Here is a 23,469-nt window from a genome sequence, read left to right as displayed (position 1 = left end):
TAGTAGTCCGGTGGCTCTGGCTGACGGGATGATGTGGGATATTAGGGGTAGTAGTCCGGTGGCTCTGGCTGACGGGTTGATGTGGGATATTAGGGGTAGTAGTCCGGTGACTCTGGCTGACGGGATGATGTGGGATATTAGGGGTTGTAGTCCGGTGGCTCTGGCTGACGGGGTGATGTGGGATATTAGGGGTAGTAGTCCGGTAGCTCTGGCTGATGGGATGATGTGGGATATTAGGGGTAGTAGTCCGGTAGCTCTGGCTGATGGGATGATGTGGGATATTAGGGGTAGTAGTCCGGTGGCTCTGGCTGACGGGATGATGTGGGATATTAGGGGTAGTAGTCCGGTGGCTCTGGCTGACGGGATGATGTGGGATATTAGGGGTAGTAGTCCGGTGGCTCTGGCTGACGGGATGATGTGGGATATTAGGGGTAGTAGTCCGGTGGCTCTGGCTGACGGGATGATGTGGGATATTAGTGGTAGTAGTCCGGTGGCTCTGGCTGACGGGATGATGTGGGATATTAGGGGTAGTAGTCCGGTGGCTCTGGCTGATGGGACGATGTGGGATATTAGGGGTAGTAGTCCGGTAGCTCTGGCTGATGGTTTGATGTGGGATATTAGGGGTAGTAGTCCGGTGGCTCTGGCTGACGGGATGATGTGGGATATTAGGGGTAGTAGTCCGGTGGCTCTGGCTGACGGGATGATGTGGGATATTAGGGGTAGTAGTCCGGTGGCTCTGGCTGACGGGATGATGTGGGATATTAGGGGTAGTAGGCCGGTGGCTCTGGCTGATGGGACGATGTGGGATTTTAGGGGTAGTAGTCTGGTGGCTCTGGCTGAAGGGATGATGTGGGATATTAGTGGTAGTAGTCCGGTGGCTCTGGCTGACGGGATGATGTGGGATATTAGGGGTAGTAGTCCGGTGGCTCTGGCTGATGGGATGATGTGGGATATTAGTGGTAGTAGTCCGGTAGCTCAGGCTGACGGGATGATGTGGGATATTAGAGGTAGTAGTCCGGTGGCTCTGGCTGACGGGATGATGTGGGATATTAGGGGTAGTAGTCCGGTGGCTCTGGCTGACGGGATGATGTGGGATATTAGGGGTAGTAGTCCGGTGGCTTTGGCTGACGGAATGAAGTGGGATATTAGGGGTAGTAGTTTGGTGGCTTTAACGGGATGATGTGGGATATTAGGGGTAGTAGTCCGGTGGCTCTGGCTGATGGGATGATGTGGGATATTATAGTGAATTTGGTATGCTGAGTGGGCGGGGCTGTACACATATATATATATATATATATATATATAAAATATATATATATATATATATTATAGATATTGTAATTTGTTATAACTAATCGTAGTTAGTTACTATGCCCAGGCAGCACCGACACGTCACTGGGACTCTGGCAGTTCGAGGGGTGGATCCAACTAGCAGTCCGCCGAGGGAGGGTACCTAAGTGGCAGGAGCGAAAGCGTCTGGCTCACCAAGGATGCAGGTGAGCCAGGTGTTACCCTCCCTTCTAATCCTGTCCCTAAAAGCTTCAGCTAGGCTGTCAATCATATTCCGGTCTCTCACCAGCAGTTAAGTGTCCACAATCAGTGATGGTTTGGGGAGCCATTTCATCTGCTGGTGTAGGTCCACTGTGTTTTATCAAGACCAAAGTCAGCGCAGCCGTCTACCAGGACATTTTACAGCTCTTCATGTTTCCCTCTGCCGACAAGCTTTTCGGAGATGGAAATTTCATTCTCCAGCAGGACTTGGCCCCTGTCCACACTGCCAAAATTACCAACACCTGGTCTACACACAACAGTATCACTGGGCTTGATTGGCAGCAAACTCCCCTGACCTTAACCCCATAGAGAATCTACGGAGTATTGTCAAGAGGAAGATGAGACACCAGACCCCACAATGCAGACGAGCTGAAGGCTGCTATCAAAGCCAACTGGGCTTCCATAACCCCTCAGCAGTGCCTCAGGCTGAGTGCCTGAAGAAGGGAGAAGATACAGATTATATGTTAGACAAAACTTTTTGACAGTGAGAGTGATCAAAAAGTGAAACAGGCTGCCACGAGAGGTGGTGAGTTCACCTTCAATGGAGCTGCTAATTTATCCTAAACCAGCTCCTACAATCCCTCTCACCTCACCATCTAATCAGCCTATAAATCAAGAAGCATCCTAAGGAATTCACATGTTTGGGGTGTATTCACGTGGTGTCCCCTTCAGCAAAGTATCCTCGTAGCTAAGTATAAAGTATCCTCGTAGCTAAGTATAAAGTATCCTCGTAGCTAAGTATAAAGTATCCTCGTAGCTATCTAGAAGTGGCAGTTAATTCAATGGCAGTTAGTCAGGTCAGGAGTCGGGTAACCCACAGTTTGTACTCCCTTTTAACCATGTGCTTTTATTTTTATTTCCATCTTCCTGTGTGCCTTTGCCATCCACATTCACCGACACATCCTCCCTCCATCACCACTCATCCACATCAGCCCCTCTCTCCTTCCCACTCCCATGTACAGCTCTCATGCTCTTTTCAACTTCCTGAAAAATCCGAGTCCATCGTGCCCAAAGATATCCCACAATAAATCATGTCAGAAATCCCAAGAACTATTTGCTCTTTCCCTATTTACTGCTACTATATCTCTCCCAACTCCGGTCCACCATCCACCAACTTCAACCCCTCCTACTTCGTTACCTTACTAACCTTATTAACATGACTTGTACCCCCTTATCTCCCATTTTTAATTGTGAACTCTGGAATTCACGGTCTGTATGCAATAAGCGTCCATTACTGCACAATTACTTTATAAACAACTCTCCTAATCTGTTGGCCCTCACAGAATCCTGGATCCAGGATTCTGACATGGTCTCCACTGCTGCTATTTCTCATGGCGACCAAATAGACTTCGTAGTGGAGTCGGCATACTCCTGTCCCCACAATGCACTTTCCAGGTCATTCCCCCAATTCCATCACTCATTCCCTTCTTTTGAGGTCCACACCACAGGCTCTTCCATCTCCTCTCCCTCAGAGTAGCGGTCATGTACCATCCCGCAGGCTTACACACCCAGTTCCTTGACCATTTCTGTGCCTGGCTGGCGCACTTCATGTGTTCTGAACTGTCAACCCTTATCCTGAGATATTTCAACATCCCCATCAACAGTCCCACTTCCCCATCTGCATCCCAGCTTCTATCACTAACCACGTCTCTTGGCGTCTCACAGATCTCAACCTGTGAGACACACAAACAAGGGTGTCTGGTTTTGCCTGGCTCAGTTCAGTCTCCTACCTAAATAACTCAACTCTTCCCCTCTCTGACCACAACATTCTCTACTTCACGCTCATATATCCTCGCACACCCAAGCACACTCCTACCTAACACACATTCAGAAATCTACAAGCCATTATCTGCTTAAACACTTACAGACTTAGACTCTTACTGTCCTGTCCTGATCTGGATGTACATTACTAATATGACACCCTCAGAAGTCCCCTTGTCCAAGTAGCACCCCTCACCCTCAGAACCTCTAAACACAGAGTAAAACAGCCCTGGCTCACATCGTAAAATCGATTTCTCCAGTGATGTTCTAGGAGTGCTGAACGCTTATGGAGGAAAACTTGTACTCCAGAAAACTTCATCCATTACAAATTTATGTTAAGGAACTATAACACTGCCATTCACCTCGCCAAACAGACCTGCTATACCACTCCGATCTTCTCACTATCAAACAACCCAAAAAACTCTCTTGACACCTTTCATTCCCTCCTCAGTCCGAAAACACATGTCCCCATCACAGACATCTGTGCTGATTATCTGTCCTCCCACTTTACAGAGAAAATAGAGAATATCCATCAGGAAATCTGCTCACAGTCACCAAGTGCTGTGACTCCCATCCCTCCCTGCATCTCATCTGGCTCACTCTCCACATTTGATCCCGTCACAGAAGAAGTCGTCTCCAGGCTCCTCTCATCTCCTCATACTACATGCACTACTGACCCCATTCCTTCAAATCTCCTCCAGTCTCTTTCTCCTGTCGTCACTACTCACCTAACTAAAATCTTCAATCTCTCTCTCCTCTAGTATTTTCTCCTCCTCCTTCGAACACTCAATTACTCCATTATTAAGAAAACTCTCTCGATCAATACTGCACAAGTAACTACCAGCCAGTCTCCCATTTCCCCTTCATTTCTAAACTCTTGGAGCGCCTGGCCTACTCCCACCTTACCCGTTACCTCTCCACTCACTCTCTCCTAGATCCATCACAGTCCGACTTTAGCCCCCTACAGTCAACAGAAACACCACTGATCAAAGTGATCAACAACCTTCTGACAGCAAAATGTAAGGGTGACCACTCTCTGCTCATTCTTCTCGACCTTGCAGCTTTCGACACTATTGACCACCATCTTCTATTCTCTATGCTCCAGTCAATAGGCATAAAGGACACTGCTCTCTCCTGTTTTTTTTCCTATCTTTCTGACCGCTCCTTCAGTGTATCGTTCGTTGGCTCCACTTCGTCTCCTCTTCCTCTCACTGTCTGGGTACCTTAGGGCTCAGTTCTTGACCCCTTCTCTTCTCTCTACACGGCCCCAATCGGACAGATCATCAGAAGATTTGGCTTTCAGTACCATCTTTATGCTGATGACACACAACTATACACGTCATCCCCTGACCTTATCCCCGTTGTACTACAGAACGCTAGTGACTGTCCGCAGTCTCCAACATCATGTCTGCTCTATATCTGAAACCCAACCTTTCCAAAACTGGACTACTGCTCCCGCCGTCTACTGACCTCCCTAAAGCTGACATCTCCCTCTCCATGGGTGGCGCCATAATTACACCCTGGCAGCAGGCGCGCTGTCTGGTGTTATGTCTGACAAAAATCTTTCTTTCGCCTCCATTATACAATCTCTTGCCTGCTTTTGCTGCTTACACCTAAAGAAAATCTCTAGAATTTGTCCCTTTCTCACCATCCAAACAACAAAGACCCTCACTGTTGCCCTGATCCACTCCCACCTGAACTTACTGCAACGCTCTATTAATTTACCTCCCCCTCACTCGATTTTCCCCTCTCCAGACCATCCGTAATGCAGCAGCCAGGGTCATCTATCTGCTAATTGTTACTTGGTCATTGCAATGACTGCCCATTCATTATAAGATCCAATTTATACTGCTTTGCACACGCAGGACTCTGCTTTGTTACCTTGTGCCTTGGTGTGTCTCTATACACGCACTCTGTCTTGTGCCTTGGCGTGTCTCTACACACGCACTCTGTCTTGTACCTTGTGCTTTGGGTCGTGTCCCCTACACACGCACCTTGCCTTGCACCTAGCCTTGAACCCTGGCGTGTCCCCTACACACGCACCTTGCCTTGCACCTAGCCTTGAACCCTGGCGTGTCCCCTACTCACGCACCTTGCCTTGCACCTAGCCTTGAACCCTGGCGTGTCCCCTACACGCGCACCTTGCCTTGATATCTGTCGTGCCTCCTTGCCTGAACCCTGGTTTGCCTGCCGGATGCCCGGAACCTGCCGATCGCTGCCAGAGATCGTAAGCTGGATGACTGCGGCCTGATGTCCGGAGCTGATGTCCGCAGCCTGATGCCTTGATCATGTCGATCGTTGCCAGCGGTCCGGAGTCCGATGCCATTGTGCTTTTACCTGTACCTAGGCATGCCACCTGGCAATGTACTATGCTATGGACCTTGGCGTGCCCACGCGCGCACCTTGCACGTTTTGCTTGTTTTCACGTTTGCACTGAATGTGATCCTGAAGATCTTAATGAAGATACCTTGCACTTACCTCTTGTCTTGTCTTGTTTTCTGCTTGTCCCTGGTCGTCAGACACTCCCATAGTGTCTCCCTGAGCCGGCCGTCTGGTCCCAGCAATCGTGGTGGCTCACCCCCCTTGGTCTTACCCCTGACACTCCCTGTACAGGGGGTGGTACCTCAAGGTCTGCTCGCCCTCGGTGGGTGGGTGCCACGACCCAGAGGGTCCACTCAAAAAATGGGTTCAGCAGAAGCTGAGTCCGTCACAGGCTCTGGCTGGTCACCCAGGTAGTAAGAGGCAACATTGGACCTCCTTTCTCATCATTTTTGGTGACTAAGGTTGTGTAAGGATGTAGTTGACTTTGTGTCCTCTTGTAGTGTCTGTGCCCTTTCGAATACCCCGCATACTTGTCCGTCTGGGGCTCTTTTACCATTAACAATTCCTGTCCGACCATGGACTAACTTATCCATGAGTTTCATCGTGGATCTCCCTACGTCCTCAAGCAAAACGGTTATCTTAATTGTGGTGGATAGGTTTAGTAAAATGAAGCACTTATTGCTTTACCTGCTCTCTCTAACGCCAAGACACTGGCTAAGGTGTTTATCACGGAGATCGTGAAGCTTCACAGGGTTCCCTCCAAAGTTGTATCAGATCATGGGACCCAGTTTGTATCTAAGTTTTGGAGGGCGTTTTGTTCTGTTAGAGACGCATCTATCCTTTTCCTCAGCGTTCCACCCTCAAACTAATGGTCAGACTGAACTCCTAAAACACAGTTTGCAGACATACCTCAGATGTTCTGTGTCAGATAACCAGGAGGATTGGTCTTCTTTTTTACCACTGGCTGAGTTTGCTTTAAGCAATTGTCTTAGTGAGTCCACTGGTAAGTCGTCATTTTTGGACACATATGGTTCCATCGTTGGTTCTATACCTTCAGTAAAGATAAGTCTTTGGGGGTTCCTGGAGAGGAAGTGGGAAGGGGTTCAGAATAATTTAAAGATTCTGCGAGACAAATAAAAACGTATGGCTGATAAGAGACGATTGTCAAGTCTGGACCTGGGGGTGAAAGTTGGTATGGCTATCCACCAAAAATATTAAACTGAAAGTTCCTTCTTGGAAGCTAGGTCCTAGATTTATTGGTCCTTATAAGGTGGTCGCCATAATTAGCCCTGTAACTTCTGTAAGCTACCTTTGACTCTCAAAATCAAGAATGTTTTCCACAGGTCAATTGCTCAACAGATATGTTGCGTAAAGACGTTTATTATTGATGGCAATTTAGAATTTCAGGTAGTGAAAATCATTGCTTCCCGTATGGTTCACCACTTTGTATAGTTCCTTGTGCATTGGAAGGGATATGGTCCTGAGGACAGTATGTGGGTGCTGGCATCTGAGGTTAATGCTGGTAGGTTGATATGGTCTTTTCATTTGGCCCATCTGGATAAATCAGGCCATGAGGGTCCTGTGGCCCCTCGTAGAAAGGGGGTACTGTCACAAGTGTGACATGTCCTCCTTGCAGATCTGGGGTTAGGCGATCTTTACATACTGAGAATCACAGGTCTTTCATTTAGCCTTTGTGTTTTGTTTCTCATATTAAATGGGCTGTTTTCTTTGGCACTGAAGAGGTTAACAACTCTTTGTATGCTGGTTCTAGACATGCAGCTCCATCTCACAGCTACTCCTGACCTGCTCGTTTTTGCTCTATAAAACCTGTTTATGAAAGCTTTTGCTTATTGGCGTGACTGGACTTGGTGTGCTGAAGTTGAAGTTCGTAATTGCTGCTGGAGATTGTTGTCTGCTGTTTTTGGGTGTATGCTTTCTCCGTTATCCTATTCCCATTTGGGTTGTACTTTCCTTTATTCCTCTCTACCTTTGGTGAGTGTTTTTGTATGTAAGTTGCTTTTTGTTATCCATGTTTGTCTGACGTGTTTATACACTGCATATCTGTCCCAGGTCTCCTGGAGGTGGGGGACAGCTTAGGGCATTAACAGGAGGATAGTAAGGTCAATGACTTAACCCTCTCTAGCTTTGAGAGTACCCCCGGGACAGGGATAGTTAGGGTTCCAGGAACAGTTTGAGGCCCCCCTTCCTTGCTGAGGACCGTCACAGATTGACACTGGATTTTGGACCTGAGTTGTATGAACAGATGAACCCAGAACAGAATCTATACCACAGGAGATGGATATTCATGTGCTGCCCTATTATACAAATCAATGGGATTCTTCTGCCTCTCAGCACTCTGCAATGCAAACGAAATTTCCATCCATGCATAATTCTGAATGTATTATCAGAAAATAATTACAATTTCTCCATTTATATTCAGTAATTTCCATTTTAAAGCTCTGATTTCGCTCCTGGAGTGGAGCATTTAATGTCTGCTGCTATCGTTTATTAAAAGCAAAGTCATTATCTGGTTCAGCCAAAGCCGCTTTCCTAGAGAGTGCCGAGAGACGCGTGAAAGATGGGTGACAGCAGCGTAACCCACTGCGGTACAGTCCCTCCGTTATGTCCTTCCCCTGTAGTAACATGACTACTGAATATATTTCTGCATATTTATGAATGATCCTCCACAGCTAGCTCTATAGAAATACCCAGGGGTCATTAGAGTGAGGGCCTGGGGGTCCCACCATCCGGATTGAGGGGTACGTAAAGCTGTTCTTGGGGTTATGTACGTCAGACACGCAGAGCTCAGATGGAGATGGCCTCATGCAATATCTGCATGTCATGGGCAGGATGACAGGCTATGTAATTCGGCAACTCCCGACACTTGGCTATAGCCTAATCCTTGGAAATCCTCAGGTGTATCCTGTAAAGTTTAGTTCCACCATTGGTGAGATTGACTCCGTGACCAGATTACCTTTCTATTGATGGAGCATTTGGTAGGTGGCTAAAAGCACATGGATCTGCAAATTTGAGGAGAAATCTTCTGGTCCATCGATGAGTACCCACGAGACATTGTTGGTAGAGACCTTATAATTAGCTGGTAATAGTTAGTTTCTAATTCAGATATAAGGTCTTCATTGTGCCAAGGCTGAGCCCAAACCTACAACTTTGACTGCCAGGCCAACCCTGATGGACATTATTGTGGAGGGAAGAGGGCTGCACTGTATCTGGTCCAGTAGAGAAGGGGTTAAATAGAGCACCAGTTGGAAGGTCCACATGATTGGTTAGTGGGGTCAAGAAAATTAATAGCACCTCCTCCTGGACCCCAATCAGCGCTGTTGGGTAGGTAGCGGTCCTCAATGCATTCCTTTCTGTTGGACCACTTGACTAGAACACTATTTGTAATGTTTTCTAGATGAAAATTAAATAATGAAGAAGTAATAAATATCTTGCTTTGTATAGAGCTATCCTCCTCCTATTACCACGTTCACACGTTCAGTATTTATGAGGAAAACCAGAAGTGGGTGATAATACAGAAGTGGTGACGCGGTTCTATTAAAAAGAGATTCACAAACGCAACAATTCCCTAAGATGACAATTCTGTTAGACTGTCTCCAGGGCGGACAAACCGCTGGTTCAACCGGTGCGTTGCACTGGGGCCCAGAGGCTTCAGGGTGCCCCTGCAGGGCGGCTAATGATGAGGGCAATCTGACGGTTTCTCCGGGCCCGAGGCTCCGGGGGGTCACTGGCCAGACTGCCCTCATGTGTAGCGTTGGGCAGGGAGAGATCCCAACAGATCCGCTGCTTGCAAGAGAAAACGGCAGGAGCGGAGCTGCAAGGATCCTTCCTGCCCGGCGCCAGCGCTTCCTGTGTCTGACACAGAGAGGAGCGCACCACTGAATGACGTCATCATTCAGCAGCGCGGCCGCTGTGCCAGAGACACAGGAAGGAGGCGGTGATGCTGCGGAGCGGACATGTGAGGTACTGTGCTGCCTGTCGCTGCTGTGTGTGTGCGTGTGTATGTGTGTGTATGTATGTAGTATGATGATGGGAGTGATGGGGAGAAGGCAATTATGTAGTATGTGTGTGGAGTGGATGTGTGTGTGTATGTATGTGTGTGTGTGTGTATGTGTCGTGTGTGTGTGTTTGTGGATCGTGTGTGTGTGTAGGTGGAGAAGGCCATGATGGGGTGATGGGGAAAGAAGGCCATGATGGAGGTGATGGGGAAAGAAGGCCATGATGGAGGTGATGGGGAAAGAAGGCCGTGATGGAGGTGATGGGGAAAGAAGGCCGTGATGGAGGTGATGGGGAGAAGGCCGTGATGGAGGTGATGGGGAGAAGGCCGTGATGGAGGTGATGGGGAGAAGGCCGTGATGGGGAGAAGGCCGTGATGGAGGTGATGGGGAGAAGGCCGTGATGGAGGTGATGGGGAGAAGGCCGTGATGGAGGTGATGGGGAGAAGGCCGTGATGGAGGTGATGGGGAGAAGGCCGTGATGGGGAGAAGGCCGTGATGGAGGTGATGGGGAGAAGGCCGTGATGGAGGTGATGGGGAGAAGGCAGTGATGGAGGTGATGGGGAGAAGGCCGTGATGGAGGTGATGGGGAAAAGGCCGTGATGGAGGTGATGGGTAGAAGGCCGTGATGGAGGTGATGGGGAGAAGGCCATGATGGAGGTGATGGGGAGAAGGCCATGATGGAGGTGATGGGGAAAAGGCCATGATGGAGGTGATGGGGAGAAGGCCATGATGGAGGTGATGGGGAGAAGGCCATGATGGAGGTGATGGGGAGAAGACCATGATGGAGGTGATGGGGAGAAGACCATGATGGAGGTGATGGGGAGAAGACCATGATGGAGGTGATGGGAAGAAGGCCATGATGGGGCTGATGGGGAGAAGGCAATGATGGAGGTGATGGGGAGAAGGCCGTGATGGAGGTGATGGGTAGAAGGCCGTGATGGAGGTGATGGGTAGAAGGCCGTGATGGAGGTGATGGGGAGAAGGCCATGATGGGGGTAATGGGGAGAAGGCCGTGATGGGGAGAAGGCCATGATGGGGGTGACGGGGAGAAGGCCATGATGGGGGTGATGGGGAGAAGGCCATGATGGGGGTGATGGGGAGAAGGCCATGATGGGGAGAAGGCCATGATGGGGGTAATGGGGAGAAGGCCGTGATGGGGAAAAGGCCGTGATGGGGCTGATGGGGAGAAGGCCATGATGGGGCTGATGGGGAGAAGGCCATGATGGGGCTGATGGGGAGAAGGCCATGATGGGGCTGATGGGGAGAAGGCCATGATGGGGCTGATGGGGAGAAGGCCATGATGGGGCTGATGGGGAGAAGGCCGTGATGGGGAGAAGGCCATGATGGGGGTGACGGGGAGAAGGCTATGATGGGGGTGATGGAGAGGGCAATAATAGGGATGGTGGAGGAAGAGGAAATGATGGGGTGGGGGAGAAGGCATTGATGGTGGTAGTGGAAAAGATGATGGGAGTGATGGGGAAGGAGGCAATGATGGGGGTGGTGTAGGAGAAGGCAATGATGGAAGTTGTGGAAAGGGCAATGATGGGGTGGCAGGGGAGAAAGCAATGGTAGTTGGGGGTGGAGAAGGCAATGATGGAGGTGGGAAAGGGCAATTATGGGTTGGGGGAGAGGACAATAATGGGATGCAGGGAGAAAAGGACAATGAGGGGTGTAGGGGATTGGGATGGGAGGAAGGGGGACTTATAATGGACTTAGGAACAGGGGGAGGTGGAGGAAGACGTTATTATCGCTTATTATGTCTAACAGTCCCATAGTATACGTACTTATTATGTATAACACAGTCCCTTAGCATATAGTGTACTCACTAATTCTGTATAAAACCATCCTTAGTTACATAGTTTCCTCTTTTATTATGTATAACACCGTCCCTTATTACATACCATTCTCTCTAGTTATATATGATGCCGTCCCTTATTATATAGCTTCCTCTGCTGTTATGTACAGTGCTGTCTCTTACATAGTGTATTCTTGTTAATTTTGTTATTAACAGTGCCCTCTTTTATTACATAGTCCCCTCTCTTTTTAGATATAAAATGACTGCTGATGGAGGAGCCGGTGACCAGACGACCAGTCCATCATCTCCTCCATTAGAAAGGAAGCTTTCCTAGCCATCATTGCACATTTTACAGCTAACAAGACAGGACGGTATGTAATAAAAAACAGGGCTCTATATAATCCAATATGTAGGGAACGGTGCTGTACATAGCAAGAGAGGGCACTGCATAATAAGGGACGGCAATATACATAATAAAGGAGACCATGTAATATATACATGTATGTGTGTGGCGCTATATATATACAGTGGGGCAAAAAAGTATTTAGTCAGTCAGCAATAGTGCAAGTTCCACCACTTAAAAAGATGAGAGGCGTCTGTAATTTACATCATAGGTAGACCTCAACTATGGGAGACAAACTGAGAAAAAAAAATCCAGAAAATCACATTGTCTGTTTTTTTTTTCATTTTATTTGCATATTATGGTGGAAAATAAGTATTTGGTCAGAAACAAAATTTCATCTCAGTACTTTGTGATATATCCTTTGTTGGCAATGACAGAGGTCAAACGTTTTCTGTAAGTCTTCACAAGGTTGCCACACACTGTTGTTGGTATGTTGGCCCATTCCTCCATGCAGATCTCCTCTAGAGCAGTGATGTTTTTGGCTTTTCGCTTGGCAACACGGACTTTCAACTCCCTCCAAAGGTTTTCTATAGGGTTGAGATGTGGAGACTGGCTAGGCCACTCCAGGACCTTGAAATGCTTCTTACGAAGCCACTCCTTCGTTGCCCTGGCGGTGTGCTTTGGATCATTGTCATGTTGAAAGACCCAGCCACGTTTCATCATCAATGCCCTTGCTGATGGAAGGAGGTTTGCACTCAAAATCTCACGATACATGGCCCCATTCATTCTTTCATGTACCCGGATCAGTCGTCCTGGCCCCTTTGCAGAGAAACAGCCCCAAAGCATGATGTTTCCACCACTATGCTTTACAGTAGGTATGGTGTTTGATGGATGCAACTCAGTATTCTTTTTCCTCCAAACACGACAAGTTGTGTTTCTACCAAACAGTTCCAGTTTGGTTTCATCAGACCATAGGACATTCTCCCAAAACTCCTCTGGATCATCCAAATGCTCTCTAGCAAACTTCAGACGGGCCCGGACATGTACAGGCTTAAGCAGTGGGACACGTCTGGCACTGCAGGATCTGAGTCCATGGTGGCGTAGTGTGTTACTTATGGTAGGCCTTGTTACATTGGTCCCAGCTCTCTGCAGTTCATTCACTAGGTCCCCCCGCGTGGTTCTGGGATTTTTGCTCACCGTTCTTGTGATCATTCTGACCCCACGGGGTGGGATTTTGCGTGGAGCACCAGATCGAGGGAGATTATCAGTGGTCTTGTATGTCTTCCATTTTCTAATTATTGCTCCCACAGTTGATTTCTTCACTCCAAGCTGGTTGGCTATTGCAGATTCAGTCTTCCCAGCCTGGTGCAGGGCTACAATTTTGTTTCTGGTGTCCTTTGACAGCTCTTTGGTCTTCACCATAGTGGAGTTTGGAGTCAGACTGTTTGAGGGTGTGCACAGGTGTCTTTTTATACTGATAACAAGTTTAAACAGGTGCCATTACTACAGGTAATGAGTGGAGGAAAGAGGAGACTCTTAAAGAAGAAGTTACAGGTCTGTGAGAGCCAGAAATCTTGATTGCTTGTTTCTGACCAAATACTTATTTTCCACCATAATATGCAAATAAAATGAAAAAAAAACAGACAATGTGATTTTCTGGATTTTTTTTTCTCAGTTTGTCTCCCATAGTTGAGGTCTACCTATGATGTAAATTACAGACGCCTCTCATCTTTTTAAGTGGTGGAACTTGCACTATTGCTGACTGACTAAATACTTTTTTGCCCCACTGTGTATATATATATATATATATATATATATATATATATATATATATTATAGCTTTGTCGCCATAAAAGGAAGGGGACCAAGCTGTCAGTGTCCGCCCCTGGACTATCTGTATACAAGTCCCCCGCAATGAGGGGAGTGTCCAGCGCTGGTTATACAGTTCTACTAGCAACCAGTGTCTCTAGCTGAGAATCTACTTTGGGCGTCAAACTCTCTGTAAGTCTGCGTGCATGCTCCCATCGGGATCCCTGTGGTGGGGCCTGAGGTCAGGACTTGCCGGCCGTAACACGCTCACTGATAATGCTGTCTGGGAGGCCGAGGAGTGGATCCTGCACCTGTCACCTGGAGCGTAGTTTTAGCCTGATAGGATTAGCAGGTGGTCCTGCACATCAGAGCAGATGCCATGGGGGGGGGAATCCAACTCTGCATCCAACCATAGTCATCCCCCAAAAGTAATTTTTTCTCTTAAACAGGAGTCACAGCAACAGGTACATGTCTCCAGTACTTTGTTCAGTTTCTGGAACCCAGCGAACTGTGAGCTCCCAGGATGGCAGTCGATCGTCCTACTCTACTCGGCTCTCTTCTCAAACTGAAAAAACACCATGAGGTCTGCAATTGAGTCTATTTAAGAGGCAATAGTGACCTCTTGTGGCAAGAGTCCGACACTGCAACAATGTCTATTCATTGCCATCTCACACTGTGCATTATTCCATAATGCCTGAACAGGTTAGTGCAGGGTTTGGGGAAATAGTGACTGGCGTATAGGGCCCAGACCAGGCCCCAGGGGCAGGAGAATCTTGCTGGTGCAGTAGTTGAACATGCATCCTCGGATACACGTTCAGTTAAAATCTATTGCATTGTGCACAGCAATAATTAAAAGCCGCCAGGCAATCACAGGCTGGGTGCTGACTTCAGCGTGCACGTCGCCGGTGTCTGACGTCACTGTCATGCGCTGGCGAGTCCGCGCTCCAAATGGTTGGAGGCGATGACGACACTGGACTGCGGCCAGGTATGGAGAAAGGGTTTTTGTATTTCATTTGAAAGCGGCTGTCATGATCCAGGACGGGGTTTTGTCTTCGTCCCGACCTGGTCAGACAGGGGTTAATTGTTTCTGTTTCTCTCTGGCAGAGGGCGGCTAGGTCCAGTGTCAGTTTTACTCCTGCCCTCAGCTGAGTTAGTTGACCCCTTGCGTGCCTGTGCCTTGTGCCTGATATCTTGTTGCTTGTTTGGTTTTGACCCGTTCCGTCTCTTCGTTGTGAGTTTGTCTACTGTCTTGGTACTGTGTATTTGCCCGTTCTGATTTATTGATCTCTTGCTACGTCCTGACTATCCGTTCTGTCTAATCCTTAGCACGACAGTACCAATCTTGTGCTTTGACCCCGGCCTGATCTGGTTTACGTCCCTGTCTATGCTTCTTGGTAACTTTGTCCCGTAGTTACCCTTCTAGGAGTTTTCCTTCAGCTCGTAGCTCTCCTAAGCTTAGGCCACACCCCCAGCAGTCATGTGCTTCAGGTCCTGTTTGTCTGAAGCACGCATCTTCACCACTGCTGACCTGCTCCACAGGTATTTTTGAGCACCGTTTGTCTTAGAACACGTGCACTGGCTCAGTGAGCAAGTGCAGTGCGGTGTTCCTGAAAGCGACAAGCTGCAATATGTACACAGATTGGGCAGGATCATGAGACACATGGGGCATGACGGAAACACATTGGGCAGGATGGAGACAAATGAGGCAGCATCATGGGGCAGAATGTAGACAAATGGGGCAGAATAGAGACACATGGGGCAAGATCAAGAGACAGATGAGGCAGAATCATGGGACAAATGGGGCAAAATGGAGAAAGATAAGGCAGGATTATGAGACACAATAGGGCAGGATCATGGGACATATGAGACAGATAAATGGGGCAGGACAATAGGAAAAAATTAAGTAATGTGCTCTGCAAGTGGTTCTCTAGATAACTTGTTTTCTGCAGAGAAGAGTCCTGATTGGAAGAAGAGATGGCGTCTGTGCTAGATAAAAAGAAAAGTGAAGATGAAGGACTTCAACTAGAGATGTCAACGGTGAGTCAGTGTGTTACCTGTACTGTTGTGAGTTCATTCTCTGGTTCACCAGTTGTGAGTTCTCCTTCCAGACTCCCTCTGGTGGTAACAGGAGGTAGTGAGGCTGATTTGATCGGTGGAGATCTGCCACCTGAGAATGAGGATGATGATTGGACCTCAGGAGTCTCAGATTGGATTTAAGACAGCCGACGCCCTATTCAGTTGCTGGTGACAGTGTCTTTCCTTTCCAGTTAGTTTGGGCCCCATCGTTTGCTCAGCCTATTTTCCTGCCTGTGTTTGTGCCTTCATCTTGTTTCACCGTCAATACATGTGTGGGGGCTATCTATTCCTTTGGGGTCTGCTCTGGGGCAGTTAGTTTTCCCTTTTTCATGCTTCAGGCTTATTTAGTCCTCCGGCTGTGACGGAGCGTCTAGGAACATCGTAGGTACGCTCCACGGCTGCTGCTAGTTGTGTGGTAGGATCAGGGATCTGCAATCTGCATAGTTACCAACCTCTCTGGTTTTCTGTGACTTAGCTTGTTTTGCTTTTTTCTCCTCGGTGACCCATTCATAACAGAATCACCAGCCATACCGCAAATTCTAGGGTACTCAAAAGCAGGAAAAAGTTGTTAAAAAAAAAAGTGTCAATTTTTTTTTTAATATATATTTTTTCCTCTTTTTTCTCTGGGGCCGTAGGAGGATTTTTTTTTCTTTTTCCCAGTGGAGATTAAGCAATTGTCTGATCGTGTGGAGCAGCTGGCTGCTGAAGTGCAGGGTATTTCCACCTACCTCATTCAGTCACATGCTGCAGAACCTAAGATCCCTACTCCTGATGTGTTTTCTGGGGATCGGTCTAAATTTCTGAATTTTAAGAATAATTGTAAATTATTTCTGGCCTTGAAGCCTAACTCATTGAGGAGCTCTGTGCAGCAGGTTAAAATTGTCATCTCCTTGCTGCGCGGCGATCCCCAGGATTGGGCTTTTTCTCTGACACCTGATAATCCTATTCTGACTAATGTGGATGCATATTTTCAAGCCTTGGGGTTGTATGATGAACCTAATGCTGTTGATCAAGCTGAGAGAAGCCTGTTGGCATTAAACCAGGGTCAGGATTCTGCAGAGTTATACTGTCAAAAATTCCGAAAGTGGGCGGTCCTTACTACATGGAATGATAGTACATTGGCAGCTCTCTTTCGGAAAGGTTTATCTGAGACCGTAAAAGATGTTATGGTGGGATTTCCTGTTCCCTGTGGTCTGAATGATTCTATGTCATTAGCCATTCAAGTTGATCGGCGTTTACGTGAACGTAAAACTACACGGGAGGCGCTGCCACCTTTTGAACAAACGTCTGAACCTATGCAATGTGATGGGGTTTTGTCTAGGGCGCAACGTCAGGAGTTTAGAAGGCGTAATAAGCTGTGTTTTTTCTGTGGAGACGCCTCTCATACTATTTCTGTCTGCTCAAAACGAGAGAAACGTTTTGCACACACATTTGCTGTGGGCAGTATACAACCTAAGTTCCTTTTGGCAATTACTCTGATCTGCTCCTTATCCACATTTTCCACGAAGGCTTTTGTGGATTCAGGAGCAGCGTTGAATCTGATGGATTTGGACTTTGCTAAACGTTGTGGTTTTTCCATGACGCCTCTGCGGACGCCTATTCCTTTGAGGGGTATTGATGCTACTCCTTAGGCGGAGAATAAGCCTCAGTTTTGGACCCAGGTGACAATGCGAGTTAGAATCATAGAATGGTAGAGTTGGAAGGGACCTCCTGGGCCATCTGGTCCAACCACCTGCTCAAAGCAGGATTCGCTAAATCATCCCAGTCAGATGTCTGTCCAGCCTCTGTTTGAAGACTTCCATTGAAGGATAACTCACCACTTCTCGTGGCAGCTTGTTCCACTCATTGATCACTCTAACTGTCAAAAAGTTTTTTCTAATATCTAATCTGTGTCTCCTCCCATTCAGTTTCATCCCATTGCTTCTAGTCTTTCCTTGTGCAAATGAGAATAAAGTTGATCCTTCTACAATGTGACAGCCCTTTAGATATTTGTAGACCGCTATTAAGTCTCCTCTCAGTCTTCTCTTTTGCAAACTAAACAATCCCAAATCCTGCAACCTTTCCTCATAAGACAGGGTTTGCAGACCGGTCACCATTCTGGTTGCTCTTTTCTGAACTTGCTCCAGTTTGTTGATGTCTTTTTTAAAATGTGGTGCCCAAAACTGGACACAATATTCCAGATGAGGTCTGACCAAAGAGGAGTAGAGGGAAATAATGACTTCACGTGATCTAGACTGTATGCTTCTGTTAATACATCCTAGAATTGCATTTGCCTTTATTAGTATACCCAAGTCTTTTTCACATGTGCTGTTGCTTAGGCCTATTCCTCCCATTCTGTATATGCTTTTTTCATTTTTATTGCCCAGATGTAGTACTTTGCATTTTTCCCTGTTAAAAACCATTCTGTTAGTTGCTGCCCACTTCTCCAGTTTATTTATATATTTTTGAATCCTCTCACTCTCTTCTCTAGTATTAGCTATCCCTCCTAGCTTTGTGTCATCAGCACATTTAATCAGTTTACCCTCAATTCCTTCATCTAAATCGTTGATAAAGATGTTGAACAATAAAGGGCCACCAAGACCACCAAGAAAATTGTAAATTTTTGGTTCTGCATAATTTGCATGATACTATTGTTCTGGGTTTTCCTTGGTTGCAAACTCATAATCCAGTTTTGGATTGGAAATCTGGGTCTGTGGTGAGTTGGGGTTGTCAGTGTGTTCTTAGGGAGGCTTCTGTTTTCTCCACCTCTCCTCAGTCTCATGATATTCCTGATTATCTATCTGATTTTTCTGATGTATTTAGTGAGAGTAAGTCTGTGTCTTTGCCTCCTCATAGGAGTTATGACTGTGCAATTGAGTTGATGCCTGGGCATAAATTTCCCAAGGGTCGGCTTTTCAACTTAACAGTACCCGAACATGATGCTATGCGATCCTATATGGAGTCATTGGAGAAGGGTCATATTAGACCATCCTCGTCACCTTTAGGTGCTGGGTTTTTTTTGTTGCCAAGAAAGATGGTTCATTCAGACCGTGTATAGATTATCGTTCCCTTAACAAGATGACGGTTAAATATCAGTACCCGTTACCTCGGATGTCTGATTTATTCTCCAGAGTTGAGTGCCTGCTGGTTTACCAAGCTTGACCTCAGGGGGCGTATAATTTTATTTGCATCAAGCACGGGGATGAATGGAAGGTGGCGTTTAATACTCCGGAGGGACATTTTGAGTACCTGGTGATGCCTTTTGGGCTCACTAATGCCCCATCTGTCTTCCAGTCCTTTATGAATGATATTTTCCGTGACTTTGTGGATAAGTTTTTGATCATCTATCTGGATGATATTTTTCTAGTGATTGGGATTCTCATGTGGAACACGTCCAGACTGTGTTCCGGATTTTGAGGGAGAATTCCCTGTTTGTTAAGGCAGTGTTCCCCAACTCCAGTCCTCAAGGCCCACCAACAGATCATGTTTTCAGGATTTCCTTAGTATTGCTCAGGTGATAATTGCTTCACCTGGGCAATGCTAAGGAAATCCTGAAAACATGTTCTGTTGGTGGGCCTTGAGGACTGGAGTTGGGGAACCCTGTGTTAAGGGATCGAAATGCCTCTTTAGTGTACAGAGGATTTCATTTTTGGGATTTATCTTATCTCCATCGACTATTGAAATGGACCCGGCCAAGGTACAAGCCAATTATGATTGGGTTCAGCCTACTTCTTTGAAGGCCCTCCAGAAGTTTTTGGGTTTTACTAATTTCTATCGTAAATTTATAGGTAATTTTTCTGGTATTGTCAAACCACTGACCTGACCAAGAAGGGCGCTGATGTGCTGAATTGGTCTCCTGAGGCTATCTCAGCATTTCAAGAGCTTAAGCAGAGATTTACTTCAGCTCCAGTTTTACGGCAACCTGATGTCTCACTTCCATTTCAGGTGGAGGTAGATGCTTCTGAGATTGGTGCAGGAGCTGTTTTGTCCCAAAAAGACCCTGTGACTTCTAAGATGAATCCCTGTGCCTTCTTTTCTTGAAAGTTCTCCCCATCTGAACGCAACTATGACGTGGGGAACCGGGAATTGTTGGCCATGAAGTGGGCATTTGAGGAGTGGAGACACTGGTTGGAGGGAGCTAGACATCAAGTTGTGGTCCTCACCGATCACAAGAATTTGATTTATCTGGAGTTGGCAAAACGCTTGAATCCTAGACAGGCTAGATGGGCCTTGTTTTTCACGCATTTTAATTTTGTGGTCTCTTTTCTTCCGGGCACTAAGAATGTTAAGGCAGACGCCCTTTCTAGGAGTTTCTTTGCTGATTCTCTTAGTGTGACCGAGCCTACTACCATCCTCGGTGTGGGGGTCTTTCTGCCATTTCGCCCGATTTGAGACGCGCCCTGGAGGAATTTCAGGAGGATAAACCTGAGCGTTGCCCTATGGGAAAATTGTATGTTCCTGACCAGTGGAGAAAGAGAGTGATGTCTGAAATTCATTGCTCCGCATTGGCTGGTCATCCAGGTATTTTTAGTACCAGAGATTTGGTGAGTCGGTCCTTTTGGTGGCCTGCCTTATCTCGTGACGTCAGGAATTTTGTACAGTCCTGTGGGACTTGTTCTCGGTCTAAACCCTGTTCTAGTTCTAGTGGGTTGCTGATGCCCTTGCCAGTGCCCAAGAGGCCATAGACCCATATCTCAATGGATTTTATTTCTGATCTTCCTGTCTCTCAGAGAATGACTGTTATTTGGGTGATTTGTGATAGATTTTCGAAGATGGTCCATCTTGTGTACCACTCCCAAAGTTGCCATCTTCCGCTGAGTTGGTGCCCTTGTTTTTACAACAGGTGGTTCGGTTACATGGGATTCCTGAGAACATTGTCTCCGACAGAGGAGTCCAGTTTGTTTCCAGATTCTGGAAAGCCTTTTGTTCCAATCTGGGAATTCAGTTATCCTTCTCCTCCGTGTTTCATCCCCAGACCAATGGACAGACTGAGAGAACAAACCAGACCTTGGAGTCTTATTTAAGATGTTTTGTATCTGCTGATCTGGATGATTGGGTCTCATTTTTGCCCTTGGCTGAATTCGCACTAAACAATAGAGCTAGTTCTGCCACTTTGATGTCACCCTTTTTCTGTAATTTGGGGTTTCATCCTCGATTCTCTTCAGGGCAAGTGGAATCTTCGTCCTGCCCAAGTGTGGACACTGTGGTTAAGAGAATGCAGCAGATATGGGACCAAGTGGTGGATAAGTTGTCACTCTCTCAGGAAAAGGCCCAGCGATTTTCCAACCGGAATAGGACCATTGGTCCCCGGTGTAAAGTGGGTGATATGGTTTGGTTGTCGAGTAAAAATATTCCTATGAAGGTAGTATCTCCTAAATTTAAGCCAAGATTTATTGGTCCTTATAAGATTTTGGAAATTCTTAATCCTGTTTTGTTTCGATTGGCTCTTCCAGTTACGTTCAAGATCCATAACGTATTTCACAAATCTCTGTTGAAGAGGTTTGTTGAGCCAGTGGTTCCTATGGCAGCACCTCCTGACCCTGTGTTGGTTGAAGGCAATGTGGAATATGAGGTAGAGAAAATATTGGATTCTCGTTTGTTTAGACGGAGACTCCAGTATTTGGTCAAATGGAAGGGTTATGGTCAGGAGCATAATTCTTGGGTCTCTGCCTCCGATATTCATGCCAATAGATTGGTTCGTGCTTTTCACCGGGCCCATCCTGATCGGCCTGGTGGCGTGGATGAAGGTTCGGTGACCCCTCCCGAAGGGGGGTACTGTTGTGAGTTCATTCTCTGGTTCACCAGTTGTGAGTTCTCCTTCCAGACTCCCTCTGGTGGTAACAGGAGGTAGTAAGGCTGATTTGATCGGTGGAGATCTGCCACCTGAGAATGAGGATGATGATTGGACCTCAGGAGTCTCAGATTGGATTTAAGACAGCCGACGCCCTATTCAGTTGCTGGTGATTCCTTCTGGCTTGTCAGCTCTTGGTTTTCAGCTCTGTTCCAGTCATCTAAAGCTAAGTTTTTCTGCTAATGTTCACACTTGATTTTGTTGGTCTATTCAGTTTTTTGTGTGGTCAGCCAGCCCCGGCTGGGAGCTGTGCTGAATTTCCACTCTTATTTATCAGTATTTTGCCAATTTGCTTTTTGTCCCTTACTAGTTTGGTCTCTTTTTGCTCTGTCTCAGAATATTTCAGAGTGCTCATATAGTGGGAGAAGTCTAGTGACGTCATGGTTAATTTTGCTATCAGAAGTGTTGGACATTATTTTTGTAGGGTTTTTTGCAGGTTGCAGACAATGTCTTTCCTTTCTAATTAGTTTGGGCCCCATCGTTTGCTCAGCCTATTTTCCTGCCTGTGTTTGTGCCTTGATCTTGTTTCAGCGTCAATACATGTGTGGGGGCTATCTATTCCTTTGGGGTCTGCTCTGGGGCAGTTAGTTTTCCCCTTTTCATGCTTCAGGCTTATTTAGTCCTCCGGCTGTGACGAAGCATCTAGGAATATCGTAGGTACGCTCCACGGCTGCTGCTAGTTGTGTGGTAGGATCAGGGATCTGCAATCTGCATAGTTACCAACCCCTCTGGTTTTCTGTGACTTAGCTTGTTTTGCTTTTATCTCCTCGGTGACCCATTCATAACACTGTACACTTACACTGTATACAGAGCTCCTGTGTATAATGTCACTGGTAATCACTATTATCTGTACACTATATACAGGGCTCCTGTGTATAATGTCACTGGTGATCCTTGTATTACCTGTATACTGACACTATATACAGAGCTCCTGTGTATAATGTCACTGGTGATCACTGTATTACCTGTACACTATATACAGAGCTCCTGTGTATAATGTCAGTGGTGATCACTATATTATCTGTACAGTGACATTATACTCTGGAGCTCTGTATATAGTATCAATTGTGGCCCCTGTATACTGACACTACAGTTGTGGCCAAAAGTATTGACACCCCTGCAATTCTGTCCAATACTCCGTTTCTTCCTGAAAATGATTGCAAACACAAATTCTTTGGTATTATTATCTTCATTTAATTTGTCTTAAATGAAAAAAACACAAAAAGAATTGTCCCAAAGCCAAATTGGATATAATTCCACACCAAACATAAAAAAGAGGGTGGACAAAAGTATTGGCACTGTTCGAAAAATCATTTGATGCTTCTCTAATTTGTGTAATTAACAGCACCTGTAACTCACCTGTGGCTCCTAACAGGTGTTGGCAATAACTAAATCACACTTGCAGCCAGTTGACATGGATTAAAGTTGACAGCCTCTGTCCTGTGTCCTTGTGTGTACCACATTGAGCATGGAGAAAAGAAAGAAGACCAAAGAACTGTCTGAGGACTTGAGAAACCAAATTGTGAGGAAGCATGAGCAATCTCAAGGCTACAAGTCCATCTCCAAATACCTGAATGTTCCTGTGTCTAATGTGCGCAGTGTCATCAAGAAGTTTAAAGCCCATGGCACTGTGGCTAACCTCCCTAGATGTGGACGTAAAAGAAAAATTGACAAGAGATTTCAACGCAAGATTGTGCGGATGTTGGATAAAGAACCTCGACTAACATCCAAACAAGATCAAGCTGCCCTGCAGTCTGAGGGTACAACAGTGTCAACCCATGCTATCCGTCAGCGTCTGAATGAAAAGGGACTGTATGGTAGGAGACCCAGGAAGACCCCACTTCTTACCCCGAGACAAAAAAAAAGCCAGGCTGGAGCTTGCCAAAACTTACCTGAAAAAGCCTAAAACGTTTTGGAAGAATGTTCTCTGGTCAGATGAGACAAAAGTAGAGCTTTTTGGGCAAAG

The 23,469-nt window shown here is 46.6% G+C and overlaps 1 protein-coding gene across 2 annotated transcripts in view; it reads left to right on the top strand.

Moving 5' to 3' along the window:
- Positions 1 to 23,469, top strand: part of GPR39 (G protein-coupled receptor 39) — a 169,726-nt gene that overhangs the window by 38,048 nt on the left and 108,209 nt on the right. The window contains exon 2 of one of the 2 annotated variants that reach the window (XM_073563829.1): positions 5,421 to 5,789. The exons of the other annotated variant lie outside the window; for it this stretch is intronic. Coding sequence (XP_073419930.1) covers positions 5,421 to 5,563 — 143 coding nt within the window. The 3' untranslated portion in view covers positions 5,564 to 5,789. Of the gene's footprint in view, positions 1 to 5,420; positions 5,790 to 23,469 lie in introns of those variants that run through there. 2 annotated transcript variants of the gene reach the window in all.

The sequence above is a fragment of the Dendrobates tinctorius genome, unplaced genomic scaffold (assembly GCF_039654945.1).
Source record: "Dendrobates tinctorius isolate UK_male_01 unplaced genomic scaffold, ASM3965494v1 ptg000403l, whole genome shotgun sequence".
Taxonomy (NCBI): Eukaryota; Metazoa; Chordata; class Amphibia; order Anura; family Dendrobatidae; genus Dendrobates; species Dendrobates tinctorius.
This window is presented reverse-complemented; position numbering and strand designations above follow the sequence as displayed.